General features: G+C 42.5%; 1 protein-coding gene across 10 annotated transcripts; it reads right to left on the minus strand.

The window, feature by feature from the left end:
- Nucleotides 1-2,317: 2,317 nt before the first annotated feature.
- Nucleotides 2,318-14,727, minus strand: LOC138588418 (pleckstrin homology domain-containing family A member 1-like). Of its 10 annotated transcripts, none has more exons than XM_069658539.1 (13): nucleotides 14,508-14,727; nucleotides 13,678-13,734; nucleotides 13,519-13,564; nucleotides 10,586-10,683; nucleotides 10,021-10,152; nucleotides 8,970-9,110; nucleotides 8,505-8,573; nucleotides 7,881-7,945; nucleotides 7,677-7,740; nucleotides 7,456-7,545; nucleotides 6,522-6,595; nucleotides 5,704-5,778; nucleotides 3,900-4,209 (listed from the first exon to the last, which is right to left on the minus strand). In XM_069658539.1, exons 1-13 carry the CDS (start codon nucleotides 14,646-14,648, stop codon nucleotides 3,978-3,980), a joined length of 1,284 nt encoding a protein of 427 aa, XP_069514640.1. In that variant the 5' UTR covers nucleotides 14,649-14,727; the 3' UTR covers nucleotides 3,900-3,977. The 10 variants fall into 10 exon arrangements, with proteins under 10 accessions (XP_069514632.1, XP_069514631.1, XP_069514640.1 ...); XM_069658534.1 differs by lacking the exon at nucleotides 3,900-4,209 and adding an exon at nucleotides 4,426-4,650 and having other exon boundaries at nucleotides 14,508-14,722; XM_069658533.1 differs by lacking the exon at nucleotides 5,704-5,778 and having other exon boundaries at nucleotides 8,970-9,107; nucleotides 14,508-14,722.
- Between the last annotated feature and the right edge of the window lie 2,588 nt (nucleotides 14,728-17,315).

Consider the following 17,315-nt stretch of genomic DNA (forward strand, 5'->3'; position numbering starts at 1 on the left):
GGAGGGGAGTCACTTCAGCTGGAGAGGCATTTAACAGAAACTCCACTGCGCAGCCAATTACGCGCCTTCACGTTTTTGCTGGAACCGCATCACAGAGGCAACTCACGCTGGTTAATCACAACACGCCTGCTGATTGGTGCGTTTACGTGAACAGAAAAGCTGCGTTAAAGGCCTGTATGGGAATTGATTTATTAGTATGGATATATATATATATATATATATATTAGCATGAATTCATTGGTTGTGACAGAAACGATTTTAAGTTATATGGAAGTAACCAAATCTGTGGGGTTGAGAAGTTCATGTATATTTCCGCCTGCCAATGTTTTGCTGACATTGGCATTGACCCTGATTATATTCTATACAAACAAATGAAAACAGAAATAAACCCCCATAAGTGTCAGGAGTCATGCTGCCCAGATGTTTTACATGCTACATAGCCATGCACACATCCTGCAGGCCTATTTCCTGCTTGTTTTTATAAGTACTCCCTTTATGAATTAGTCACGCCTGGCATTCACACAACCCCTTATGGCTATTTAGGAAAATCAGTGGTGCAAAAGGAAAAAAAATGCTGGGTGGATTGTGGGATTTGTGGAGTTAATAAAGCGTTTGCACATAGCCAAATTAGTTCTAATTGGAAAATTGCACGATGCATTTATTATGATGTTATCCCAGTGCTGTGGGTTAGTAGCATCCAGCTGGCAGGGAAGCAAAAAGCATCTGATGGAGTCATTCAAACAGCGATAATCATTCCCTTCCAAGTGCAAATCAATCAAATGGGAATCTAAACATTTCTGTCAGTAATCACTTGTGCTACTTACCCAATGGAAAACAAATTTCCTCTGAAAATGCCACCATATAACTTGATGTTTGTTGAAAGAACCCACATTTCCTGTATTAGGGGACATCATGTGAGTTTTGTTGGACAACAAATCTCAGTGAGGGTTAGTGCTGAGCTGTAAAAGAATCCAGTAAACACTGAGGCAATGAATCAGTGTCATAAAACCCCTCCGTGCAATGTGATTGATTATGGGTGAAACGGGGGTTAATTAATGGTTGTTGATTTAAATGGCGAGGCTGGAAGTTTTGCGATGGAGAGACGAGGCCCCCTGTGGTGGGGAACACAGGCCTCTGTATCCAAAAATGCAATTAGAGAGGTGGGCATAAAGGGATTGAGGGTAGTTATACTTCCTAGACTACACACTTCCTTGTACAGTAGCAGGAAACGGAAAGATGTAGACGTGTAACCCCAGGAATTTAAGGTAGCCTGTTTGTCCTGAGTTAAATGAGAGGGTGCATTCACTTCTGAGCCAAGAAATGTGCGCACCATATCATTTTGCAGTGAGCCGTGCAGCATCTTCAGACCCATTATGTGGAAACTGGAGGGGATCACATGGACGTAGGCGAGAAATGGTGGGAAAATACGCAGATGAAAACAACCTCATCTATAAGGACCTAAAGATGGACGCCGTTGAGGTCTGTGTGATCTCCGTGCTCCAGTCTGCAATGATGTCTTGGCTGTGAGTGAGGCCCCGAGAGTCCAAATATGGCTCGCATGAAGCCACACCAAAGACACGCGTCCTCCAATAAGTAGCCGAGATGGATTGTGTAAAGATGGAGTGGGAGAACAGTTAAAATACCAACTTCCGGTTCACATTCAGTAGCCACAGTTTACATGCAAAGAGTGAAGCCTAGAATACCGCAGCTCCTTATCTGAATGGTTAAAGGGCTTTAAATCACTCTGTAAATGCATCTGCACACATGTTACAAAGACAGAGGCTGTAAAGAGCAGCCCAGTACATTTAAACTCAGTATAAAAATACAATTTCCCGGTACTTGTGCTTTACGCAACGACAGTTGGATGCCACTTTTCCACAGTTTAGAGGCAAAGGAAGTAGATTAAGATTTTACCTACAAAATACGTCATGAATTAATGAAATATACACTTACCAATTTACTCCCCCAACAGCAAAACATACACATTAATAATCAGTGGCAGATATCCATTAATACAACATAAGGTATTTTGAATAATAGAGCAACATTTGTTTTACTTCTGATACTTTAAATGCCACATTTTGTCCATTCGTATTTTTCAGCTCAAGACTTGTTAATGGAAGCAGACCAGAGTGAAGTTTCGTCTCTCACCACAAGAGGGCAGAAGGAGACTTCATGAGAGGACGAGCCACGCCAAATCATGAAATCAGGTTATGTTTGCCAGCACTTGTTATCTCCCCTTTCACAGCTCCCTCTTTACCTTCTCAGACTAACTGTGGTCTAAACTAAATACTGAATGAGACTCTATCAACCTGAGCACATTTTCAGTGTTTATTTCTTTCAAGTCTTCCACATAATAAATAGACACAATTCAAACCAAATACACCAGATTAAAAAGGGGGTGAAATAGCTTGAACTTAGTTGGACTCAAATAAAACAGGCACTTTAAAAAAAAGATTAGTGTGTATTATTTAGCACTGAGACATGTTTAAATAAAACCACGAGGCAGCTGCCTCCTGCTGGGCTGGCAACACAGGTACAAGGAATATGATGAGGAAACATCTAAAAGCATATAAAAAAATAAATCGACTGTATTCTACATGACACACCTGCAGCGGCTGTAGAGGAACGGAAACTACAAACAGAAAGACGATCTGAGGAATTGTTGAAAGGTTAACATGCTACGGATGTGTTTAAGCTTGAATGCTTTTCTGTTAAACAATGGTTCAAAAAATGTCTGCACAGTAAAATCATCTTCAGACAAAGGACTGCTGTTCACTCATGTGAGTCTGTTATTACAGTCTGTTAAGATATGAAGCTTATCTGTTACTGACCCAGCCCTGTTCTTGAAGTTTTTATTACTATGAATTACAAAATGTACACAAGTGAACTCTTCTTGTATACTTACAACACAGAGTCCAGGTAGTCCGCTATGTTAAAATGTAGTCTGTAAAGAGTCTGATTGAAGTGATAGCTCTTAAAAATGTGTTTTCTTATGCAATTCTGCACTGTATGTACACTTTACTAGCAGAGGCAGAATATGTGTTCAAACTATTCAACGCAGATTAACCTGTAAGCTATTTAAGCTTGTGGTCAATAACAGTGAAAACACCATTATATGACTGAGCTACCTTAAAGTGATATATTTCAAAATAAAGGGAAATTTAGGTCAAAGGCTTAGAAGCGGTTTGCTGCAATACATTTGGTTTAACATTTTGTTCACACCAATATTTTCTCTTTTTGCATCTTGTCCTCGGCCAGAATCTTTGAATTAGAGAGGATCTGATCTCAGACTAGGCTTGAGCCATTTCCCTAACACTGGCCAACAACAGTAGACAAATCCAGGGTTACATTAGTTAGTGTATTAATGTATCACACTATTTAAATTAGTAGATTAGAGAGGTGATGAGACTTTTTTCAGATCACCTCGCACTTGAAAGCTCCCTTTTTTTCTTGGCACAAAGTGGTTCACAAACATCCTCCGCCCACAAATACTCCTGAACACATCGTTTGTGCCTGTACAGGTTAAAATAAAGCTCCGTCATCAGATTCTGATAAGCACAAGAAAAGTTAAATTTGTTTAGTTTGACAACTCTTAGTAAATAAATACACTAATTTAAATGCGACAGCAGGCAGGCGGAGGGGGTGTGGGTGAAGACCGGGTCGTCTTTGGCACACGAGTGCAGTTCAGTGGTTTCTGTAGCACACTGACGGAGGAGCTCAACTTTAGAGTCTGAGGTGTTTTACACCGTCATCTGCTGACAGCTTTGGTTTGAAACACACCTGTCACACGGTTTCCACTTTGCCAACATCTGTCCAGATGAGCGAGTCTTAACGTCCAGCTCAGACCTCGCTCACTGGCAGGTCAGCGTCATCCAGGTCCAGTGGAGGTTCAGGCATGTGGGGCTCAAAGCTGCTCCGCCTTCGCCACGGTGACTCCTCAGAGTTACTGATGGTGGTCGCGGTCAGTTGACAGGTCACTTTGCCAGGCGCGTCTCCTGCAGGGACAGGCGTGCTGGCGTGTGGCTGTGACTGGGCCGTGGCAGCAGGCTCATGAAGTGCTCGCTGTCCCACGCCAGGCTGCGGGCGTGTGCCGCACGTGACAGCAGCGCCCCACTCTGGGTAGCATGGTGGCATGGCAGATATGGGCGAGCGAGGGACGGGGGGACCCGCGGGGCTGCGGTAGAAAGTGGAGCGGCTGCTGTGTTCCTGGTGCAGAGACAGCGGGAGGACACAGAGGAAGAAAAACAGGGAGACAGAGAGGTGGTTAGGAAGAAAAGTGAATTACTTACATTTGTAGTATGTTTGAGAAGCGCCAAAGTGTTACAGACTTGGAATTAGCACCAGCAAGTGGAGCCTGATGCAGCTTTAGCAGAGTTGGTGCTGAAGGTTGAAGGTGCTGAAGATATAGCATTGCTAGAGAGTGCGGATGGTGGTGGTAGTAGCAGTAGTGGAAGTAGAAGTAGTAGAAGTAGTAGTAGTAGTAGTAGTAGTAGTAGTAGAGGTAGCGGGAGAAGTGGTAGTAGTGTCAGCAGGTTTTAGTTTTGGTAGTCTCAACAGGTTGCAGTGGAGGAGGAGCAGAGTGCCTTAGGAAGCAATGGTTGGTTGTTGCTCATTATGTCACAGCTTTTCATTGTCAGATTTCAATCTCTGGAAAAAACACAGAAGCCATAAGAGGAAGCCATTGAGCAGTTTGTGAAGTGTTAGTGAAACATACAAGCTAGGAAGCATCAAAAGATCAAAGCATCCTTCTCCACGATGCTACAGTAGAACACTGCAGGTTTGTGAAACATCTGTAAATCTACAAAGCATCACTTAAATATTATAAGATTTGATGAGTTTTCTAGCACAAACACGTCTTAAAGGTATAATAAGTAGAAAAATAAAATAGACTTTTACACATATAATATGATATAAATCATCACTTATGGGCCTCTATACATGTGTGTTGGTGAGTGTGTGTGCAGACCCTTCCCTTTGCATCTATTCTGTTGTTTTGCTTTGCACGAGGCGTTTTCAGGAGGGGCGCTGTTGTGGTTCCCTGAGCCAATCACAGCGTATAGGTGAGTGTAGGAGTGGTTCAAATTAGCAACTGGGCCCCATTCAGACGAACATGGTGAAAGAGCGATGCAGAGTTGGCCTTCTTTCTGTTGGACAGGTAGATGCCTCAAACCAGGTAGGGGAGGGCAAGCTTACCGCTGGCGGTTAGTATGCTAGCGCAAAGGTAACCGTGATGCTGTCGGTGTTAGCTCGGCGGGGTGGCCGTGTTCTCGCACAAGACAGTGAGCGTGAGCTTGTGGACGAGGAGCCCAGGAGAAGGGGCCCACTTTGAATGTGTTGTTGACAAAATGCAAGGAAAAATCCTACTTATTATACCTTTAAAATCCAAGTGAGAGAAACACATGTATTAAAAGATGCTTTTTGCTAAATCCAAAAGGTCCAAAATCAAGATCTCAGGGCTGTAAGACAGATCGTCTGATAACATACCACACTGAAGACTGCACATGTAAATGGCTCTTTGAAATCCAAATATTCACATGTAAGTCAACACAACACTATGACAACCAAAAGTGTTAGACTCTAGACATTTGGATTCAACATTGGCAATTTCAAAGTTCAACATTTAGCACACAAAGGTACAGGAAGTAAACATGGAAACATGTATCTTTACATCGTGTGTATGAGAAAGAGAAAAAAACATACAGGCAGCGAACAGGAGGGAGGAGGAGAGGCAAGCAGGATGTCACACATCTAAGACAGGTACACAGCTGCAGCAGACTGCAGAGATAACAGAGCATGAGGGGAAGAGAAACACAAGGTGTGAAAGACACAGGTACCCAGAAATACAGACAAAGATAGAAACAGGCTACGCTACGCTGGTCAGGAAGGTCATGCAGTGAGTGTATGTTTGTGCATGGAGATCTCTATTGTATACACTGAAGCATCATCAATAATAGTGAGGACAGGTTAAAGCTCTGTAAGTGAAGCTATAAGAGATGGAGGGAGGCAGTGACAGCAGGTCTTTCCATTATATTCCAGCTGTGTAAAGTCATCGTGTACCTGGGGAAAAATATTACTATAAAGCACTTGAACGACTAGAGATGTGCTTGATTTCAGTTGCCATGCTCGTGGCGACAGTCATCACATGCGAGAGAAGCTAAATCAAGCACGCCACCAAGTCTTTAAACTCCTACAAAAACAAGTTAATCTTGCATATTTAACTCAACTCAAACTTAAGAGTTGAGCTAAAAGTAACAAAAGAAAAGCAAAGGAGGAGGAGAAGTGGATGAGAGAAGCAAGGGGGACGAGGGAGTGAAGGGAGGAGCGCTTGTTGGGTTATCACAGCCATACTTAGGATGTGGTTGGTTCATAGAAAAAAAAAAAGGAGCATCAGATGTGCGGTCAGATCTGATCCCCTCTCATAATGTCGACAACCACAAAGGGCCAGCCAGTGAGTGGAAAACAGTATTAAAAAAGGTGAACTTATAGTTTAAAGGGGGGATTTAGACGAGCTGACATACGTGCTGCTGCACTCCCCGATTCGGGACGTATACCTCTGTATACAGGGGTTCGACAGCCGTCTGGCCTGCCGCATCTGCAACAACACAGTGCAAAGCAGTATTAGAGCAGATGGGCCGTCAGCCCACAGGGAGAGGAGAAGGTGGAGATAATGTGAAAGAGAAAGAAAGATGGAAAGGGAAAGAGAGGATAGAGAGAAGGAGGCACAGGAGAGGAAAAGGTGGGTGAGAAAAAAAACAAGCAGGAGAGAAAGAAAGACACACTTTAGAGAAACAGACAGCGTAGATGTGTTGAGAAGGATTCGAGGCTAACCAGAAGGAGGCAACTGCGACAGAGGGCATTGTCTCCTCTGCAGTCAGGATTATGGAGCTTGTTCACTTCTCTCCTGTCTCTATGAATGCAGCATGCTCATTGAACTAATCTAACAGTTCTAAAATTCAAAATGGTCAGTGTGAAAACACCAGACTGGCTGATTAAAAAAAATCAGTACAGGGGCAAAACATAACCCGCAATGCCCCCAGTCATTTCCACCTCTCCTCCCTCATTTCCCGTCATCACTCAAATTGAATTGTCAAAGAAAAAATGCACAACATGACCCAAAAAATACTTAAAGAAAAAAACTGGCAGTTTGGATGGTGACAAGGAAAATGCAGGACAGTAAGTACTGCATACTCTCCAGATAGGGAGTACTGCTGTAGGGCAAACATCACTGTTGTCTCCTTGCTCTACAACAACAGCTAGAACAGCTGGGCTTGTTTTTGAGCAGCAACAATCTGCAAACATTAATCAACAACTGACATGAGTGAAACAATATAAATCAGTCTTGAATCAACTCATATTGACAGATGTCACTTTGTAAGTACGTCTCAAGTTCTGCACTTACAAGGCAAAGTGATTGACACGGTGATGCTGTGCTGTAAAGTGCGAGATACATACTGTGGCTGCAGACCTCCCAGGCCCCCGCTGGGCCACGATGGCCCCGGAAACAGCTTTGATCCAGCTGTGCATCTCCTCTGGGCTGTCCGCCTGGTGGAAACATAAAAGGAAAGCACAGTGAGTGATAGAGTAGTAAATTGAGACAATATGGATTAAAATTAGAATAAGGGATGGAAAGGGAAGTTCTGTGTGTGTTGATGAGAATCAACTATAAATCCTACCTGTATGTAAAACGTCCTCGATGTGGTGACGACTTCAAACAGATTATCTCTCATCATAATGTCACTACAGCAAAAGGAGGAAACGAGCCGAATCATATATATCTCATGTGTACATCTCTATGTTAAGCAGCAAAGGTAAACACCATCCTCCTGGACAAAGGGTTGTTTGTGTACAATGGGAAAATGTTGAGACATGTAAAATACCTCTGTTTGCACTCCTGGACTTTGTGAACTTCCTTTAGTGGGATCATTCTCAGGGGCTCTTTCTCCTAAAGGGGAGCAGAAAAACGGTTTAAAACACCGATAGAAGCTAAACCCTAACAATATAACCATTTGCATGTGTATTGTATCTTCTAAAAAACAACATTGCCTGAGTTTTTCTACCCATTGTGACACAAGATAGTGAACTTTCCAAGAAGTGGCAGGCTGCAAACTAAAATCCCTGACGGCTGTAGCTTTCTTGACCCGGCCATTTGATACAGCAGACAGAGAGTCTGTGTCCTTGGGGCCTGTTGATAGCCAAATAGACAGATAAAGCTGTCAAATAAGGGCAGACCCGGACAAGGACGGGGTATGGGACGTGCAGTATTATCCCGAGGACAGTCGGTGTGTGTGGATGTGGGTGTGTAAGAAAGGCCGGGGGGGGAACCAGGCATGATAGGACATGTAAAGTGAAGGCATTGAATTCCACAGTATGCGGATAAAACATGTTGGAACTCAGGACTGTGTGTTTGCTGTTCCTCTGCCTCCCTGTGTGGATGAATCAAAGACCACACTTATCATCAATGAAAACATTCCTCAAAGACACCACATAACTTAGATTATTACCAAATCTGACTTGAAGTAACTCATGGAGTTTTCTTCCAGCAGGAAATATCGCCGTTTCCAGTTTCTCATCTGGGGAAGAAGAGGAAATCATGTTTAGATCTTTTGCACAATATTAATTGTAGTTATAATCTACTTCCTTCACATTTTACACTGTCTACATATAGAGGGAGAAGTCCATTATCATAGCGAATTTTACACAGAGTAGAAGATGCATTTCCTTTAGCAACTAAAGTCTCTACAATAATCAAGCAGTCCCCACTCTGGCTGCGGTACATCAAGAGAAAAACCCCAGAACAGAGTATCAGTTGCTTTCTAACTACAGCTGATCTCATCAATGAGGCTTATGACCCCACTGACAGTGGCTATTATACTGCCCCAAAGCACTTGTATCGAACTTGTCTCAACGATACAAGGCCAAGTGACACTAACTCGCCCTAGATAGACGAGATAGCGACAGGTACTCACCACAGCTCCCTGCTTGACGCAGTAGCCTGACTTGATGACTGTGTGCTCCTGCATCGGCCTGCCCAGGAAGTACGGCAGCTGGCTGTGGGAGCGATGCATGGCCTCGCGCTCCGCTCTGTCTGCAGCATCACCAGCTTCCTGCTGGAGGGTGAAGGACACAAGGGATACTGAAACTGTTCCAACAACAAAAACAACTTCTAACAAACATTTTGCAGAGCAAGGAAGTAGATTTACATTTTGTTACATTATGTTACAACCGCAAAAAAAATGAACTCTGACATTTGAAATTTGGAAGGGAAACACTAGAAGGATCATGCACATGCTGCCTCCTGCAATAGTTTCAATTAATCTGTATAGATTGTTTCTATTAATTGGTCAATCATACATACTACATATTTACTTTTAGAAGTCTACTCATTTCTTAATTGTCTGGTCAAATTATATTCAGTTTAAAATATATAAACTTTTATTTTATACATGTAAAAACAGGAAATTCACACATATGAGAAACTGATACCAGAATATTTAATAGTGGGCAACTTATTTTCTTTGTTTCGTTGGAGTAATGGAAGCTCTAAGCTCTGTGATTTCACAATTATATAAAATATCAAAATATTAACAATTATATAAATGGAGGCCAAAACAGGTTTGCATTCTTCATATGCAATAGCAGTATTATTTAATGTACGGTAAGGAGTTGTTTTTTTGTTAACAGTGATGCCTATATATGACATATACTTCTTATAGTTCTATAGTTAGTATAGTTTTTAATACATGTCAGCTCTGTTCCAGGTTCAGATGCATGCAAACAACACACAGCAAAGTTTCAGTTAGTGAACGTCAGCCAGGTGAAGGAAAATACAACATCCTCATGTACAGGACAGGATCAGCATAGAGATTAGATGTTCTGCTTTGTCCGCAAAATCCACACCAAATCAAAGTTCCTTACAGCTTTGAAAAAGTGTTTTCCTGCAGGTATCAATTGATAAAAATGCAGAAATAACAGACAGCACACAGTATGTGGTGCAAAACATGTGTGGGTCATGTTTACCTGAGTCTGGGTCACAATGGGGACTCCTCCGATGATCTCAGTCTTATAGGACACTTGTTTCTTGGGCCCAACAACATCTGGCAAAGACTTCAGGTTCTCTGCATTCTGCTGCCCATCAGACAACTTTGGCACCTGAAGAAAAAACACACACACACATCAGACTTAACGTTTAAAGGCAATTCTTAAATAAACATACAAATAATAAACCTAAATTGGTGTTTTGCTAGAGTAGAGTTTGTCACATTTATGTATGCATACGGTAACAAGCCTTTAACAAATTAAATATTCATTTCCTGTCAGGACATTAAGGCTTTGTGGAGAACAATGGAAACAGTCCTTTATCCCCGCATTCAGTGCAACAATACAGCATCCTGTTAGTCACCCTCTGACTCACTCATATCTACTTTCCTGTCCACTCATTCATTTCTACAGGAGAGAAAGAAATAAAAGTTTCTCCAAGTGATGAAACGTGAGCCAAAAAGAACAGATGAGTGCAGCTGAATGAGGGACGGACTGTTTGTTGTGTGTTTAATCTGTGCCAACTGTGTACGTGCGTTACTCTCACAGTGATCTTGGTGGCTTTATTGAGAGCGTTGACCCAGTCCACCAGGTCCTGCTGGTCGTTGGCCTGCAGGAAGAACTTCCTCATCCCAGCATTGATGACTAATAGATCATAAAACAACACAAATGGGAATAGTTAAAAGAGTGAAAGTACGTTCCATTCAGTCAGACTACATCATCTGAATCATTCTTTGTTTGTATGAATCACTTGCAATTAAACATCACAAGAACAAAGATGAACTATGAAGTGGGTGTTGAAATTTGCCCTTTCTTGGACAGAAAATATGAGTGCCGGGATAACAGATCCACTGCCACACAGTTCTCTGGAAGTGAGCCGTGAGACTCTCCCACACATTACCAGCAGCCCTCCCCTCTCTCTATGCAGATGATGATGACCCAGCTGGATTCAGCTGCCTCAGTCTGCCACCACCTACCCACTTCTAACCATGACGGAGACAAAAAAAAAAAAAAGCCCACGGCAACCAACAACTAGATATTCTGGCACATTTTCCACACCCATGTGAACATGAGCGAAACCCCATTTTCAATCACAAAGACATTTTTGGGTCAGATGCTGATTAGCTATGGATCAGGATGGGAGCTAAAAGGACCTAAGACTCTCATTCTCTGTCTCTCTCTCTACCATAAATCTTTCAGTTCTGGAGCTCAAACTGTCCTTGTGTCTCCTCTATTTCCTTTCGACACCCTTCGCATACATTTTGAAACTAGCGGGGGCGAGTTGTAAAGGGCACCAAGAGCTCAAAGTCTGAGACACAATAAGGGTCATTCTTTCTTGTTCTGTGTGCCTGGTCAAGCTCTTAGACACACACTGTCACTCTTTTTTTTTGACTGCCCTGTATATAAATGTGTCTGGTCTATCAATTAATCACTCCAAACCTGTACGTTTGCCAAAGCTAAACTAGCTTGCTAGAGATCCATTGGGAGACAAATCTGGGAGGAGGGGTGTCACATGTGAGTCATAGTTACACATCATAAAACAATGTCACTGCTGAGAAATACAGCCCACAACCAAAGTTCACATGAAAGCACTGCTCTTTATCGCTCACCACCAGACACACGGCATAGGCCCACATCCATCATCGTTTACAGATTGCAATCAAGTCTCAGCTGTAAAAGATCTTAAAGTGTGCCATAACTGAACTTCTCTTCATATCATATCTTCACCATGTTTTTCCTTAAGTTTCAGGAAGAGGAAAAGCAGCAGGATTTGGAGATATCAGTAAAACATGTGGCCCACAAACGGCTGTGTAAAAATAACCTTGAACATCTTTGAATCAGGTTTGGATTAGGACCCCGGCATCCTGTCCAAACCTCAACAAGGCAACTGTTGTGCACATGCAACCAGACATGGTAGTCAACACACAAGTGTTTCCTGCAAGGGAAGAGAGGTGGACCGCCAAATAGCCTGATGATGGTTCATATTTATGCAACATTCCTATTTTGACCACACAGGGACAGAAGTCAAGGTATCAGGAATAACAATGTAATTCCCTGGTAGGATCAGAGGGTCTGGTCACATAGGGTTAGGCACATTGATGAAAGCTGCTAGTATGCTTCATCAGGAACTCGCCTCGCCTACAACCTTCTGACACTAGACTGGGGGGGATTTCTGTAACTTTCCAAAAAATCTACACCCATGTCAAGAAGTGGACAGCTGTTTGGAGGTAGGAAAGCAGCTAAGGTTTAAACTTCTCTTTCAAGCTCCTCTCTGTTTGTTACACAACCGTTTCTAGATCTAGATTCCAAACTAGAAGAGACATATTTAAATGATACTGCAGTTCCTCCATCTCTATGAATTCCGTGTTTTTACTCCACCTTTTAGTGTTTAAAAAACACTACAAATACTTATGATTTCTAATAAGTTTCACACATGTTGTACAAATCAGTTCTCCTCAAGGCTCACCCTGCCCTAAAGTTCAGCATTTCACAAACAATATTTATTGAAAGATAGGATAAGGGCATTTCAGTATAGAGAAACTAAGATTGATTCTATTGTAATGATTTTCTTTTTCTTTTTTTTTTTCTTTCTGATTCTTGTTTTTTTTTTATTAAAATATTATAAAAAGTGTGCTCATTTTATTTGTTATCCATTCCAAATCCCAGTCTGTTTTACTGCATTTGTTTTGAGGTGAATTACGAATCCCTGACTCCACATGGTCCCTTTAATAATTAGATTAAGAGGAATGAGTGGCGAGATGAAAACAACTTTCCTGCAGTAAAATATGAGAAAAACTTTACACATCTGTTTCATAAGTTAGGAGCGTAGGGGAGGAAAAATCTGTCAAAAGGTCGTCAAGGTCGAGAATGCAAACGTTGAGAGCAAATAAATGTATTTTCTGCAAGTTGGACAGTGTGTGGGAGTTTACATGCAGATCTGCAGTAAAATATGGAAAGCAGTTTTTCAAACAAGACTGTTGGGAGTGATGTCTAATTGCCTTCTGGCTTGAGCCACTGACTTTAAAAGATATAAAAACTTGATCCTAGAAACATATCAGGTGCCAAAACAACCATCTCATCTGAATCTGAAAAGCAATCCTAAAATAGTTGAACCTCATCGACGCAAAGCGACATCATCAACGGCTCGAGCTTCCTGCATCTCTGCGTGTTGGCTAAACAGACGCTGTTGAACAAGGTCCGCCTGGTCAATGGTGGAGAAAGTATGTGGAGAGCGGTGCTTGACCAAGTTTAGAGGGCAGAGAAGGACAGCAAACATTCCTCCCTTAAGTTATGTTAAGTGCACTCGGCTCGGTCAACAGGGGATGCTGATGTTTGCAATGACCTGCAGGAATGTTGTCAGTTGTATACATATAAGATCCATAAACTACACCATGCTGTAAAAATATATATTTAAACTGTAATAGGTTAGAAAAGTCTTTACATTTTTAACTTTGATTATGAGGATCAATGTTTTCTTACCGAAGCAGAATTCTGCCTTTGGCCTCAGCTTAGTGGCATCGCTGACCTGGAGGAAAACAAAGCTCACAACTGTTAGCTTCCCACTTTAACGAAATACTGTGATTGAATTCTATTTATACATAATCTTCAGATCAGCTTCAGTGGTGAGATTCTTCTTACCTTAGAGATGTAGGTGAGCTTGAGGGAGCCGACACAGTCTGCACCAAGAGGCAGGTTCTGTCGGAGAGTGGTAAAAAGAACAATATATGCATAAAGGCAGAGTTAATACTGGACATTTTGCACTGCAGAGTTGTTCATTTCAGAGCCTTGTTGTGCTTCTGAAAGTAGAGGATCCAGATTTAACATCATTAAAATTTTAGCTTCTTAAAACCTATAAAAAGAAAGGGACTCGCTGAATTATTTAAAATTTCTCCTGCGCTACATGATCTATGAATACTTCATGTAACAGCGCACTTACAAATACAGCATCTCCAAACCAGCGTGATATACAAACCAGGAGGAGAGATACGCTGTGATAACAGTGACACCGAGGGTCGCAGGGCAGAAAATGACGACCACTGGGGTCAAAGATCGCTACATGGACTCATACAAAGAAATCTCAGATTTGAGTGAAACTATGCTTTAATCTATCCTCATTTTGACCGATATACACAAATGTCTGCAATTAGCTAAAATAAAAACACACCATTAGCTCTGACCTACTCCTGTGCCTTTAATATGTGCATCCTAATTGCTGTCAACTAGCATTACATAATACAAGTTCCCCCATCCTTGCTAGGCTGTCTGGCGGTGGAAACATTTAGCCTGAATTTAGCTTTGTGTTCATAATGAATGAAGACAGCTTAGCTTGAAGTGGCCCACAGTTAGCCTGCGATTGCAAAAATTGCCCGTTTTTCTTTCAACATACTACACGTTAACCTTCACAGTTGACTAGATTTCTTCCCAGAAATAAAGCTAATAGCTAAGCTAACGAAGCCCTGTGTTATTACCTGTGGGTTGTCCATGAACCAAACCAAGCTCCCCTGCTGTGTGTCCAGTATGAAGTACCGCCGGAGGAACTTGCCACTGCTTTCGTTCTCCTCTATATCCAGGAAGCCACAGATGCGGTTCTGTCGGTCCACGTAAGGCATCTCGCCGCCGGGACATTCCCTGGCCTGCTGGGGCCGGGACTGGAGAGGAGCAGGGGGCGAGCGGGACCGGGATGAATTCCTAAAGGACAGAGAGAAAAGAGGTGGAAAAGGAGATGGTGTGAGGAGCAGGGAAGGAGCAAATGAGGTGTTTCAGTTGTCTTTGTGGTAAGCTTTTGCTAGCATGTCCCACTCCCTCCTTTTTCTTTCTCTCTGTATCTACTGTATCTCCGGTCTCTCTGCCACCTGGAGCTCACTAGGCTACAGCCTGCCAGAAGATCATGTGACACAAACCACAACCCCGCCTTTATCCTTTTATATCAGCCTCACCCACTCTCTCTCCCTTTTTTTTGCTTCCTCCGAGTCCCTTTTTTCCCTCCTGTAACACACTGTCACTCTCTCTTCCACCTCCTCCACCCACCCTGGCTTGTTCTCCGTCTCTCCTTTTCCCTCTTTTCTTGCACTCCTCTCCTCTCACACAAACTGTACTATCTCCTCCCAACTGCTCTCTCATCCGATTTGGCAAGCCTCTGGCCAGCCCCTTCAATCCCCTCCCTCCCTCCAAAGCTGAGCACCCACTTGAGCTGCATGGTCAAAAAAGAAAAAAAAAAACGGCACTGAGCTCAGCCATGTTAGACACAAAGAAACAACACAAACGCCCCCAGGAGCTGCACGGGACAGAATGTGCAATATTTAACCTGCTGGGGTCTGACACATCTCTGAGACCTACACAGAAAGTAAACAATAAAGCAAATGATTAGTGTGCATCTGTTAAGTTCTGCGAGTGTGATTGCACACATGTCAATGTCAAACCCTGCGTGGGCGTTACTGTACGATTATGGTCTCATAAGCCTGTTTAGGCTGCTGTCTTTTTGGACTGAAACTGAAATATGTGACTGAGATGAGCCATTGGAAAGCACAGATAAAGACGCTCTTTCTCCGCGACATTATGAGGACTGTGTGGGTGGATGGGGGCAAAGCAGGGACAAAAGGCCTGGTTGTTGTGCATGGACTCTGAGCTGAGAGCATCACATTTAGGCCCCGCATCTACCCAAGTCGTCCCATTTGACACACAGGCCCGAGAAAGGAGCAGCACTGTCAGAGGCGACTGTCTCCTCAGCACACAAACATTGATTGTCATGTGAGAGTGAGAGACGTCTCTGTTGGGTTTAGTGATCCTGTAAATGAGGTGCAATGCCCGAGTTCATCTGCATGCATGCTCATGCATTTCAGAAGTGCATAGTAAAACACAAAGTAAAATCCTGACATGGTTGAAAAGGCAACCATGTACACTAGATAGTTTTAAAAGTCTGATGGCATAAACACATAACATAAACTAGAACTACCGTCTTGTGTGTTGTGTGCCACTGCCGAACAGTCAAGTTAGTGCTAACATCCATCAGTGCAACTCTGGCCTGGATGGTGGATGGAGGATATATTTGGGAATCCAAAATACCTTAAAGCAGGCGTCTCCAACAGGTAGCTCGCGAGCTACTTGGATTTAAGTAGCTCGCCAAGAGGTTCACAGACTCTGTACTAAAAATCCGACTACAATAAATGCACCTTTAAAGCCTCTTGCCACTTCAATGCAATCAAATACACAGATGTCCTACTCCCTCCAATACAAAAAAATAGGATAGGCTTACCAGCTGTCAATAAAAAACAGTGATGGTCCTGGAAAGTTTTTCAACGTCTGAATCTAAACAATCACAGCAATGTTGCAGCAACCTCCATCGACAGGTCGGGTCAGTTATGCTGTACGGTAGTTGAGCTAAAGTGAAGAGTTTGGTGCTATTAGCCTGTTTAGCCAGATTTATGAGGGACAATGAAGGTAGCCACACCAACAAAAAGCAGAAAACATACTATTTCCACGAGAAGTGGGAAAGCAAATTTTTTATTCACGAAAGTGAAGAACAAGTGTGTGTGCCTCTGTGGTACCAACGTTTCAGTCAACAAGAGAATCAACATGGGGCGCCACCAGCAATGTAATGCAAGTAGCTCTTGGCCACTTCAATTTTTTCAAAGTAGCTTTCAGATGAAAAAAGGTTAGAGACCCCTGTCTTAAAGAATACATTACCCTTAAAAGAAAACAACTGCATAGTTAGGCCTACATTGAACAAAAGAGGTCGCACTACCACCAAAACATCATTTTCAGGAGGAAATAATGTCAAAAATGTTTCTCTGCAGGGAATGTGATTGTCAGTAGACAGGTCGAACAGACAGATAGGCTACATGATGGCTAGAGGGAGTGGAGAATCTCCACTTATTAATCTCTAATGGCATCGTTCAGCGGGATGGGTTTAAAAAGGTATATAAAAAAACCCCACATGTAATAAAATTCCTTCCAGCAACTATAGGAGAGGAGTAATGGTGCGTAAAGTGTTTTGTCTAAGACATTATGATGACATTATGAATTACCTCTAACCTATCAGGTACAAAATCTAATCACTTCATCATTTTATCCCACAAGACACGTCTGTGAAATTGTCTCACAAGTAGTGTGAATTCCTGAGTCACGGCAAAAACTGTTTCTGAGAGATCACATCGACCTTTGACCACCAAAATCTATATTTTTAAATTATCAATGTATCAAATGATAATGTGAAAGCAATGTGACAATATGAAAGGAGTCACTCATAGTGACGAACTTACAGAGAATTATCACCTGTC

This window comes from Semicossyphus pulcher, unplaced genomic scaffold, assembly GCF_022749685.1.
Source record: "Semicossyphus pulcher isolate SPU_LCO1_2020_fin unplaced genomic scaffold, fSemPul1.0.p SCAF_12, whole genome shotgun sequence".
Taxonomy (NCBI): Eukaryota; Metazoa; Chordata; class Actinopteri; order Labriformes; family Labridae; genus Semicossyphus; species Semicossyphus pulcher.